At 47.2% G+C, this 13221-nt stretch overlaps 1 protein-coding gene across 1 annotated transcript; it reads left to right on the top strand.

Annotated features, from left to right (window-relative positions):
* Positions 1-1334: 1334 nt before the first annotated feature.
* On the top strand, positions 1335-12022 carry LOC139834998 (uncharacterized). The gene is made up of 8 exons (XM_071824937.1): positions 1335-2003; positions 2128-2289; positions 2377-2501; positions 3511-3609; positions 3700-3813; positions 3992-4044; positions 4087-4151; positions 12002-12022. The coding sequence occupies exons 1-8, from the start codon at positions 1392-1394 to the stop codon at positions 12020-12022; spliced, it is 1251 nt and encodes a 416-aa protein (XP_071681038.1). The 5' UTR covers positions 1335-1391.
* The last annotated feature ends 1199 nt before the right edge of the window (positions 12023-13221 follow it).

The raw sequence follows: 13221 nt of genomic DNA, 5'->3' as shown, positions 1-13221 counted from the left end.
ATCTCTCAAAAAAAAAAAAGGATTGTACAGATGTTGTCACAGCGAAGTAGCTAGAGAGAACAGAAGGAACATAAGTCGGTTCAAACACTGCCATCATTTCACCAAAACATCATGCACATGATTCAAGCGTCAAGCTCCTGGTATTGACAGTAAGTATAAATGTTGTTGGATGGCACAAGTTCATCTTCACTACTAGGATACAAACAATGTCTGTCATCATGCAAGCTCAGGGTGGGGGCGCCGGAAGAAAAATTCTTCCAGGTCAGCTTCTTCTCCTCAACCAAGATTTCAGGCAAGTGACGAAGGAAACTCGAGCCAGTGGCCGATAAGTCAGATGTATCAAAGGTCAAGCCCTCATGCCAAACATCTGAGGAAATCGGTCTGGTCCATATGGTAGCCATCTAACCTTGATCGTCCCGTCGCTTCACGTTGAAGGCAGCTTCCTTGTGAAACTTCAGATCAATGAACTTCATCACACCATTGTACATTGTCACATGACGGTATGGTCAGGGGTTAAGATATTCATCAAACTCGATTTCTCATCGAGGGGATTGTACAGAAGAATTCCCCGCCAGAGATCAGCCCAGCCTATGAAGCCGGATGCTGCATATACCACGCCTGTGGCATCATGAAAGTGGCCTGCCTCATAATGTTATTCTGAGTTTCGGTGTCCCCGGCAACCATCGCCACCTGAGTGCACCACGCTTTGCTATCGGAGCGCGGTAGATAGATATGCAGAATATGCAGAGAGTAGTGGCTGTGAGGCACAAGCGTGTTGAATCGTAGATCAGGGAACACCACGAGAAAGTGCTCATTGTCATCATCGCAGACTGGCAAGACGGCAAAATTTCTCAGCTCTAAACGTAGTGCTCCAGGATAAGGTGGAGAGATGAAGTCCCTGGCCCTGCTCTGTAAACAAAGAAGCCAGAAGCACCAAACCTCCTGCCGCACGGAGGATCTCAGGCTCATGGTGTCGGGACAAACGTTGGATCCCGGACACGTCGTAGCAGCTGGCGAAGCACAGCGAGAGGGCCGGCGGAGGACACCTTGACCTTCACTGTTCTTGGTTTTGGCAGAAGTCGAGTTTTCACAGGAACCGACACGACAATTCTTGTCCGAGAAGATATCGGGGTGAAGGCCACGCTGGGAAGGGAGGCCACGCATGGCGGATGAGTGTGGCGGCGCCGACGAAGACATGGATCTGGAAGGGGGATGCGGCGGAGGTCGACAGCTCTCTCTTGGTTCTTGCCGGGTGCTTTTCTGAAGGCGGGTCTGGCCCAAACAGATAAAGAGGAGAGTGTCCGTGTTGGGAAAGGCCAAAGGCCCGAACGGCCCGTAGCTATATTTTTACGGACCGAAATCGAATCCTCAGAAGTTGGAGGAGCTCGAAGATGGCGGCGGCGGCCGACGAGAAGGCGAGGCAGACGGAGGAGGCCAGCAGCAGCTGCAGTCTGTACAGATGCTTCTGCTGCTGGCGCCGTGCCTGCTCGCCACGGATCCCGCGCGTCGCACCCGGCACGGACTACCTCTGCGTACCGGCCGGCGCGGACGACAGCCCCGCGTGGTCGGTCCTCGTCGGCTTACTCTCCGGCACATGCGCCGTAACCTCCTACGACGACAGCGTCTTAGGCCTGCACCGGTTCCGCGTCGCGCGGTCCGGTCGAATCCTCGGTCGGAGCGACGACGCCCTCGATATCCTGCACACCGTCCCAACCGCCGAAGGGTGCAGCCGCATCATCAGCGCCGCCGCCGCGCTGGCTCCCGACGGCCGCTCGCTCTGCCTCTTCTCTGAGCATCTAGATCCAGGCAAGGTCACGGCGATCCCACGAGCCCACCAGCTGCGGCTCACCTACAATAGCCCAAGCGACAGGCCAAAGAATACAAGAAGTACGGTCACCGCGTCCGCGCTGCCTCGCCTACCGCCGGAGCGTCCCATGAGGTGCCGCCCCGTCTCGGCAGCCGGCCGCCTCTGGGCTCCCAACATCGAGCTCGACCTTCTGAACGTGCATCATCAGGATGCGCCTCGACCGAGACGCTGGCCGGTGGGAGAAGGCCGGCGACGCCTTCGCCTTTCCTCTCGACAGGAAAGAGCTAACCAACGGGTGTTGGGTTGGCTCCTTGTTCCAGGGATGCGCCGTCCTCCACGACGACACCATCTTGGTTTCGCTGCGAACAGATCGGGGCATGTTAACATTCAGTTGCTCCGACTCCACCTGGACCGAGGTCACCACCATAAAAGACCAAGCTGCAAAAGAGACACACACCCTCCACACTCCCATCCAGGGTGTGGTATACACATCAAAACAGACGACGATGATCGACCTCTATTTCCTCCGTGACAACCACACCTTTGCCTACAAGCTGTGCTATTAACAGGACCAGGAAGATCAGCGAAGAAAGCTGAAGCTGGAGCCTCCTGTCATGATCGACTCTGTCTCTGCCCTTTCAGCGAAGAAGGCAATGGCTTCCTCACGCACTTGGGCGGCCGACTCATGTGCTCCGTTTGGATGGAGTCAATAGCATAAAACCACCACATTGATGGTGAAATTTACCATCTACCACCACTTTACGTTTGCGGGACAAAAAACCACCAAATTTTGCTCATTTTTTGCGGAATACACTAAACATGAATTGACAGGAAATTTGACCACTAATCATGGCTGAGCTGGCATAATTTGGTGATGTGGACTGGTGAGCTCAATTAAAAAAAATCTTAAAATCCTAAAAAAACAAACGTGAGAAGAAATTAAAAGAAACCGGGAAGGCCCCTGGCCCCCTGCCGCCCAACTCCGGCGAGGCTCCGGCGACGCGCGTTGCAGGGCCGGTGGCGCGCGGGCGGAGCGAAGCGGCGGCGCGAGCGAGCAGGTCCGGCGGCGCACGAGCGGAGCAGGGGCCGGCGGCGCGCGTGCGGAGCAAGGGGCCGGCGGCTCGCGTGCAGAGCATGGGGGCGGCGGCGCGCGAGCGGAGCACGGCTGGCGGCGCGAGCGGAGCAGGAGCCGGCGGTGGTGGTTGTCGGATGGGGAAGGGGATGACCTCCCCACATTTGTTTTTTCAGGATTTTTTTAATTGAGCTGACATGTGGGACCTAGTCCACATCACCAAATTATGCCACCTCAGCCCTGTCAATTCGCGTTCAATTCATTTAGCGCATTCCGCAAAAAACTGAGCAAAATAAAGTGGTGGTTTTTTGTCCCACAAACATAAAGTGGTGGTAGATGGGGATTTCACCATCAAAGTGGATCAGTGCGTTGCTCCGTTGCTGGTGTGATTTCCTACACGTGCTCATCACCACCTTCCGAGTTAGATCATCAAGTGTTGAACAAAAAGGCATCGACATCGTGCATTCCACGTGCCACCGATTGGATGTGTTTCCAGTTGGACTACCCATCCATGAATTCTGCTTTCTACAGTAAGTTAATCTTATTACTGTATTTTTGTACTAGCATTGTTGAGAGCATGTTTGCGTCGATCAGATAGCTGCTAATTTGGTAACTTTTGTCTGTCAACTAGGAAGTATGAGGACAAATATGCCATACAAACTTCAATGCTAGACTATCCAGTCAGCTCTTATGTCGTAGACGAATCCTCCCAGATGCTTGATTGTTGCAGGTTTCAATCGCCTGAATTCTCCTTACTATCTTAAACCAATCTCACATAAGTTTTTCATGCAATCTATCTCATGCATGACGCATTTTGCAGCAATTTTCTCTCTGATTTGGGATACTACAAGTTTGAGGAGCCTCCAGAGGAGCCTGCTCTCCAGATCAACAAAGAGCTATATATCATTTGCCAAGCTTGGTCTCAATTGATTGTGTATGTGGCTAAAATCGAGAATGGAAGGGTACGTGGGATCTCATGACAAACTTCTCACACAAAAATATGTTCTAGATATATCTGATAACAGCGATGATTATCGTGTTTCCGGACAACCTCCCTCATGGCACCTTGTATTTTGCAGTTGCAGCTCAAACATATATGCTGTCTCAAACAGGCAAGATGACATACATGTGTACAGCCTGATGGAGGAGTCCAAGTTGGTTCAATGTACATGGCCTAATTCTGATCTTTTCTGTTTGGTTTTTGAAGTTGATGGCAAGATTATTGCTGTGAGCGACACTCTTCAAGTTTTATACCATGATCAGTCCAAATGGGTGTGTTGCAGGCACCACTCAGATAAATTTCCTATTTTGAATGGGAAGGCTGACTTGTCCGGATATTCGATCCTTGATGAAAATTCCTTCATAGTGTCACATACTAACACAAGTTCATTTCTTTTATTTGACCTAAGTTCCGAAACGTGGAGTGTTCTACGACGTACTTCGCATGGAGCCCAACTTTTAAACGGGAGATCAGTTTTCGTTGATGGTTTTTTTATCTACACATGCACAAGTGGGGGACTTATTGTGTATGAGCTAGTTCAGCAAGGTAATAATCATAAGGACCTTATGGACCCCATCTTTTTGAAAATTTATTGGCAATTCACACAGCATAGGCCTTGGGTGGCTGAAAGGATGTGCAATTATATTTTGTGTGACAGCAGAGAGAATTCACCATGTAGATATTGGCACATGTTTCATCGAGCATGATGCAGCATTGGTCTGCACCACAAGTTGTTTCGCAGTTGGGCCTTGATTTCTGATGAAATGCGTTTAGGTAAAATGATTGTGACGTTTGTAATTTCTGTTGTAAATTAATATTTATTATGTGGATCTATCTGTAGTAAATTATGGTTACGTTCTTGATTTTGAGCTAAAAAGAAGAGCAAGTCTCTAGGCCTCTAAATTCGTCGATGTGGACAACCATAATGTTTGTATAGTGACAACACCAAAAGTTAGGAAGTAGGGGGTGTGTATATAGAGTTGGCAAAATATATCACAGTGGTGTTTTAAATAGGTTCGGACATCCTACTCCTATTTTAGGATTGATGTTGGCGGTGGTACTTTTGTCTAATTATCCCCGAGCCTCTCAAGTCAAGCGACCCTCTCGGTTTTGAGATGTATGGACTTCTTAAATGTTAAGACTGGAACATCCCTAGGGCTCCACTCCTCTCTTTTTTTCGAGAGCGCGCGCAAAGCGTGCCTTATCTTTATAGAAGAGAGAGCAAAAATATGTACAAGAAGCTAAGACACACACACACACCATCCCCTCCGCCTAGGCCTACTCTCTCGCTATATCTAGCCTCCCTCCTCTCTTGGCCCTCTCCCAAAGGTGAAACTCTTGTCTAATCTCTTCCACCATAAGGTCCACAGATTTCTGCTCCCTGATGTTGCCGAACGCCCTCACATTCCTTTGCTTCCATATCGTCCATGTTGTGCAGATAATCATGGAATCGAATCGTCTCCTGTCAAATCTCCTCACCCGCTTACGGGCTCCACTCCTCTTCACTTATTTTGTATTGAGTTAGATGTGAATGGACTTTACGCCTCTTGAGTCTTGAGAGGTTTCTACGCTTATCCATTGACAATGGATAACCTTATCAATGACCATAATGATTAGAGGCCTTATTTTGTATTGAGTATCCAATATGGTATACCAATGTCATTCATCATTCTCCAAGATGGGGACCTTTCTATGATTATATTTTACCATTTTGTAAATAAAGGAAACAAAACCCTTATGGTGAATTGTTTTGGCACATATTAATTCCTTTTTAAACATTTCTTTTGTTTGATTTGCGTTTTGAAAGATGTTGTCCCCTTGTCCTTAATGGGAAGGTTCTCTAGGGTGAAGGCGGAAGCTCAGTCATTCGATCAGAGGGAACACAAGTATTTACAAGACTACCTCCAAAGAAGAATGAAAAAATACGAAGCCGACAAAATTACAAATTCAGGTGCTCGATTTCCAGGTAGTTTGGAAAACAGCCTCGAGACAAGCTCGCGGGGAATGCTTGAATTGAGTGTTTCCCCTTGGACAAGTGCTGAGCCGTTGACATGCGCAATGAGAGGAACCACATGCACGGTGAGCAAGCGTGATGATGGCTGGAGCCAAAAAAGTACCTTCGTGATTTGGCGTGAAATGTAGCCTCACATCCCTCTTAGTTCGTTAGTTTCAGCTTATGGCTGATTTCGTAGTTACTTATGCAATACTAATTTAATTAGGAAGAAGGAATGAACCTTTTCAGTTACGCATCTTCCCTCATAGTTGTGATTCAAGATGATGCTTTTGATCCACCAGAAAGAGGTTCATTGCAATTACAGGTCCGTTCTCACATATGTTCCCATGTTTGAACGCGATAGAGAGAGGAGGGAAAATCTGAAATGCATGCATGACAACAACAATGTAGAAGCTATTAACATACTTAGGATGAAAAGAGCCCCTTTAATCACCTTGTGAACATATTAAGGGTTAGGGATTTGCTTCAAGAATCAAGATAGCATTCACACCTGTATTGAAGAGAAAGTGACAATGTTCCTTCATGTTCTTGGACATAACCAGAGATTTCGAGTGATTCACATCACATGGAGAAGATCCACTGAAACAATATCCTTGTACTTCAAGTCTTGTATGCTATTGGAGAGCTTAGAGGAGAGATGATCAAGCTGTCATTTGCTTGTACTCCCACGAAGACAAGAAGAATCTAACGATGGTTTCCATATTTCAAGTTGAGCAACTCTAGCTTGTAGTTCATGACATGATGGTTCACATGGTTCAAGGAGAGAAATTCCATATTTCACTAAGGCCTAACAATTTGTTCATGATCATATTAGGATTTTGTTGGGGCAATTAATGGAAGACATGTGACTGCTAGAGTGCCTAGAAGCTATTCTCATGCATACAGGGGGAGAAAGCACCACACCAGCCCAGGATGGGAAGGATCATCCCATGAAGCAAGCATTCTTGCTGACAGCTTGGCTAGATCTGATGGCCTCAAAATCCCCGAAGGCAAGTTTGTCCTAGGTGATGCCAAGTATCTTTCCGCCCTAGTATTCTTCCACCCTTTAGGTCAAGAAGATAGCATCTCAATGAATCATGTGGAAGGCACTACCCAGACACGCCAAGGAATTGCCAATCTAAGACATTATAGCCCTTAGAGTCGTAATCGACAGGGCATTCACATCTCTTAGGAATAGATTTAAGATCCTTGATCATAATTCATTTCAGCATTTCCCCATCCAAGTTAATCTAGTTTTTGCATGCTGCATTTTGCACATCAAGATCTTAGGCTGGGGTAACATTTTGATGAACTTCTAGTTGCTAGTAGGTAGAGCTAAATGGTGTTAATTTACTGTTAACTGTTGGCTTCATGTGCTTCCTAATTTAGAGTTGCACGTGGTAAGATCACCACTTGTGAGAGTCGCTTACCACAACACTAGACCACATGAAACCAAACAAGCTGAATTGCATCCTCCCAGCCATAATCCAACTTTGCGACCAGCCAAATAAATTGCACAAGAAAGCGCTAAATTAAATGTTGGTAATTAAACTACCAAAAAATTCCACGAGCAACCAAACATGTCCTTAGTTTCAAACAACAACTAGGATCTGCTGAATTGACATTTTTGTATCAATGTCACTAGGTAGACCCCTTTTTGTGAGTGCACTGAGTAGACTTATGATGCTATTCCTTTGCATGAGATGTAGTTCAACCGTGTCAGGAGCTACGTCTGGGGATAGGGCATCTCCCATAGACCGATCTATTTCGGACACCAAACGTATTCGTTTTGGTCGGATCGCGGATATGGAAATGGCCTTCCAGCCACCCTTAACCATTTTGGTCTAGGCCCTACAATAAAAATCCACCAACTAAAAATCCCCCTTACTTGGTGGAATTTTTCTGGACGGCACAAGCAAAAAAAAGTGTGTGCAATTTTCCCCCCGGTGGATGCGATTTCTCGGTGGCTAAGAAAGCACATTTTTCGGCCGTGGTAGGTCCCATAAGGCAGAAATTGCGCTTGTGTTAGGTGGTTAGATGACCCGGCGCTACTTATGTTGCGTTAGTTCAATGCGGCTAGAAATTATGGCGTTGTGGATGTGACTTGACATTTACACCGATTCCAACCATGTTGACTAGTCAAGTCCGTCACGCTGACTGGTGTGGCCCACCACGCCGAGGCACAACTTCATATTCACGCTCAACCCCCTAACCCTACTCTCTATATTCTACTACTCCTAGCAGCACTCTCCCCAAATCTCCTTCGGAAAATCTTCAGCGGTGGGCAGCAGCGTCGGAGGAGACGCTCATGGCGAATAACAGGCATAGGAGGAGTTGCTTCCACATGGCATCACTCCTCACTGCAGCAACGTGAGGTTACATTTCTTCTGTCTAATTGGGGTTTTCTTGTTTTTGGTTGTTTTCATCGATCTCTCTTCATCATATCAAAAAAATGTTAAGATTTTTTCCAGTGCGGCTCGCTGGACTCTCGCGGAATAGAAGGACTGTCTGGCATCCATTTGTCTTGGCCTGGGAGGGTAGCTGAGAGAAAAAAAACGAATCCCGTGTCGCCTCCTCTGGCGGCCCGGGAGAGCCCAAACCCTAGCCGCCACCGGGCGGCGCGACCTCGTCTCGCCCACCGCTGCTGCCGCTAGCTGGGTCCGCGGTGGCGGCGGACATTGTTCCCAAAGGGGGTGGGGGCCTCCGGCTGTCCCTCACGGTGGTGTAGTCTGGATCCCGGGGCGGCGACCCTAGTCGGTGGTGGCGGGTGAGGCTTGGGCCTCCCTCGGTTGCGCGGCGCGGTGAAGCCCAGCAAAGGTGGTGCTACTCCGGCGGTCTGGTGGCTTTGGCCTGGACGGCTGCCTGGTGTTGTGGCAGCGACGAGTTGTGCCTTTCCGGCAGCTCGTCCGGCAAGGTTTAGTGGGGTGGCGGCTCTCTTCCCTTACTCTGGTGGTGGCGCGCTTTGATGACCCACAAGTATAGGGGGTGTATCGTAGTACTTTCGATAAATAAGAGTGTCGAACCAAACGATGAGCATAAGGTGTTGACAAGCAGTCTCGATCAAGGATTCATTGTAAACACTAGCAAACAGGTTTGCAGAGGTATTTGGTATTGTAGATAAATAAAGTACGAGTAAATAAAATACAGTAATAATAATTGCAGCGAGTGGCCCAATCCTTATGATGACCAAACGTTCCTAAGGACACACGGGAATTTCATCAAGTGCTTTCGCTTCACATAGCTAAATAATCTTCAATGGTTTGTTAAGTGTTGTGTGGGTGAACCTATGCTAATGCACTACCCCATACTTAGACTAATACATACTTGTGATTATACCTCTTGAAAGCATCCACAACTACAATAAAGTAATTAAGATAAATCTAACCACGGCCTTAAACTTTAAGATCCTACAATCCCTCGTGCACCTGTTTCCTAACGGGGGTTTGGGTTTATGTCGCTCCCGCCACCCCACAATTAGTAGCCAAATACACGATCCAATCCCCTAGGCCCATAAAGGTTAAGTATCATGTAGTCGATGTTCACATGATACCACTAGAAGATTAGCACCACAACTTAAATATCAAATCATTGCATATTACTCAACATAGTTCCACTACTAACAACATGACTTCTTCCATGTCCTCAAGAACTAAACGAACTAGAGATATCATATGGATCATAATCAGAGGTGATATAATGATGAATAACAATCTGGACATAAACCTTAATTCAATGGTTTCACTCAATAGCATCAACTACAAGGAGTAATCAACACTGGGAAAGTTTCCCCTATGAACTAGACAAGTATCAAACCCAAGATGTTATAGCGGGACGGCGTGGAGACGGCGGTGATGATGGTACTGGTGGTGGAGATGATGGTGATGATGATCCCGATGAAGTCCAGCTCAATGGTGGTGACGATGGCGACGATTTCCTCCCTCGGGGAAGGAAGTTCCCCGGCAGAATTCTGCCTGCCGGAGAGTTTTTCTCTCTCTGGTTCTCCGCCCCGTAGCGGCGATGGAATATTTTTCTCTGTTCGCTCCCCTGTCTTAGGTTTCTCGGGGGTTGAAATACGCGAGGGGCGATGTCAGGAGTGGGCCAGGGTCCCCAGACCAGGCATAGGCGCGGCCAGGGGGTGGCCTGCGCCTAGGGGTGGTCTGGGCCCCTCCTGGCCCATCTCTGCCTCCTCTTCTGGCTTCCTCCGTCATCTGGAAAAATAGGAGTTTTTGTATATTTTCTGGAAACTGTTGTTCTTCAGAAATATGGTGTTTGACGGTACTTTTTCCACCAGTATTCTGGCTCCGGCGGTTAGTTCTCCAATAATCACCAAACATGCAAAAAAAATAGATGGAATGACATAAGTATCACCTCTAAATATGAAGTATATCAATGAATAACAGTAAATTATGATATAAAATAGTGATGCAAATTGGATGTATTAACTCCCCCAAGATTAGACCTCGCTTGTCCCCAAGCGAAACTGAACTTAGTAAACTAGACCACGGGTTTATGGAGTGAAGTGTCGATAAAAAAATACGGACAAGAAGCATCATACTTACCAATACACAAGTCATTATAGACAACAACTTCCTCTTATATAATTCAACTTGTGATGAGTAAGGAGTCACTAAATAGAGGTTCATAGAGAAAATCATAATTGATGATGACAAACTTTCGTTCTTGGTCAGAGAACAATTAACAGATTGTACTTATCTTTGGAGCAGAATCTTTATATTAGAGCTTATTGCAGAAATCACATGCTCAATTATTACAATCTCTTTTCAATCATAGATAGCTTCCAACATTATATTCATTCAGATAAAAGCGTCATGCTACACAAGGAAGAATAAAAAATTTGATTGAATGCATACATAAATGGTTGGATCACAACAACTCAAATGCTTGCTTGAGGTAGAGGGAAATAGGTTTACTGACTCAATATAAAAGTAAAATAAAGGCCCTGCTCAGAGGGAAGCAAGATTATTCATGTGCTAGAGGTTTTTGTTTTAAATGCAATAGGAGTGTCGAAAATATATATTTTGAGAGGTATGCATGTATATGTCAACGAATGACATCAAATGATCTATCATCCTTTCATATAGTGACCTCAAGAGTGGATCCCATGTAGTTCTCCATTGCACACCATTATTTAGGATCTCTCCAGTACATAATGTGTGGAACATTATTTGTTTATTTGTTTATTTTATATTTTGTTTGGGATGGGCACCTGATGGCCTTGCTCTTTTTGCAATATTTAAAGACTTAACACATTATTCATGCTAGTCAATGTGGGAAGTCATGAAAATACAATAAACCATTCAATACTTCCTCATGAGCTAAGAACAAAACACAAAACAAGTAGTAATGTTTGAAGGTTTAAAGGTAGCACACAAGCAATTCACTTTGGAGTGGTGGTGAAATACCACATATAGGTAGATATGGTGAACACAAATGGCATGCATTTTTGGTTCATGGTTTGGATGCACGAGAAGCATTCCCTCTCAGTACATGTCTTTGGCTAGCAAGGTTGGGTAGCAAGCATAAGAGTTGAGCGAAACAAACAAATATACATGTGATAGAAAACAATCATGCAATCTTCCTTGGAAGTACAAACAATTCAATCCTGAGAATATTAAGCTTACAGATGAAGCCCGGTGATCAGGGGGGTACGTGAGCACCCCCTAGCTGCTCAACACGTGTCTAACGCCATCTATTAATCCGTTAGACACGTTTGGTTGTTGTCGTTTCTATCCGACGCAGAGTAGAGAAAAATGATTATTCATGTCCCATCGGTACTTTATCCCTTCCACCGTCCCACGCGATAGCTCTCTACTGAGCCCGAGATGGAGCAAGGCGGGGTATCTCCGGCGCCGACCAGGTGAGAGAGGAGGAGAGCGGCCTCGCGTCTGGGCAGGAGGAGCAGGGGCGGCGCGCGGGCTGCACGACGAGCTCCGGGCCAACCTTCCGCTATCCCCCTGGACCGCCGGGGGGAAGTTGCGACCGCGCGCCGCGAGGGAATTCTTCACGGATTCAATTGCCTCTCTCCTTGGTTGTCCTGTACGGGACCTCTTTAGCACGCGCGAGACAGGGTGAGCCAAATTTCTTCCTGTCCTATTTTTCTTTTTGCAGATTGATGCAGGGGATTTCTGATGAGATATAAGCTCAAAATGGCAGGAGTATTTGAATTGGGATCTCAATGGAGCTTAGCTAGCTATGTACTGAGGATTTCTCGTTGGAGATCATGAGCCATGGCCGTGATGCGAGGCCTGCTGTTGTTCCGTCTAGAGATGCCCCGCACTCAGGCAACCGCGTCCTCGGCCTCCGCTGATGGCTTGGCAGTGGATACTGCCGTTCCCATTGGGCAGTGGCACATGAGAGACCAAGGGAAGGCCGGCTGCTCGCATCCCGGCTGCCGGGCCGCACGACGACCTCGACGCCGGCAGTTGCTCGCGACCCGGCGGCTGCGAGATGCAGCTCGTGTCCTGGCCGCCCGACGACCTCCGCGCCGCCGGCTGCTCGCGTCCTGGCCGCGTGTCGACCTAGTTGTGTCCTCGTCGCGCGACGTCCTCAACGCTGGCCTCTGCTCGCGTCCCGGCCATGCGACGACCTCGACGTCGGCGGACGGGGAACAGGCGGAGGCTCAACGGGATGTGCCTGCGGCCGAGGGAGCCGCCACTGCTTCGCATCGGGGAGGGCGCCACCGCTGGCCACCGCCGACCACAAGCAGATGGTGGTGCGCGTGATGATGGTGGTGCTCTGTGTCTGAATGCGGAGTACTTTTTGGTTTCATTCGCCAAGTACTAAGAGAGACCATGGAGACAGAGCGCATCGGGCCCAGAGCAACACCCAACAGACAAACAGATTCTGGTTAACACCGTATGTCACCGTTAGTTCAGAAAGTGGGGTGGCAGAATCTCAAAGCCAATCCAACGATAGCTGATGCGTGCGCACGTACCCATCTGAACACCAAATCCACTCTCATTGAGCTTATGAGCCAACAAGAAAGAAAGATAATGGAATAATATATCTACATGTATTTCTCTCTTTTCTACTTAATCCTCAAAGTATTTTTGCTACTGACCAATGCTAAGTTTGCCAAGACTAACTAGAATTACTTGATGCTCCCAAAGTGATACCAATACTAACCAACAAGATTAATCATATGACAGAAATCACAAACTAAAATATGATGTGCAAAAAGTAAATGATAAAAACTTCTTATTAATATTCCATAACGGCAACTCACACCAAGGGATACATAGATAAACAACTAAATGAGAGATACTTCCACACTGCAAACTATCCTATATGATAACTCCACTACTCATGATATGACTCTACTAAAAAGT

Source organism: Lolium perenne, chromosome 1, assembly GCF_019359855.2.
Source record: "Lolium perenne isolate Kyuss_39 chromosome 1, Kyuss_2.0, whole genome shotgun sequence".
NCBI lineage: Eukaryota > Viridiplantae > Streptophyta > Magnoliopsida > Poales > Poaceae > Lolium > Lolium perenne.
Note: the sequence above shows the minus strand (reverse complement) of the source record. Positions and strands in the feature narration are given on the sequence as shown.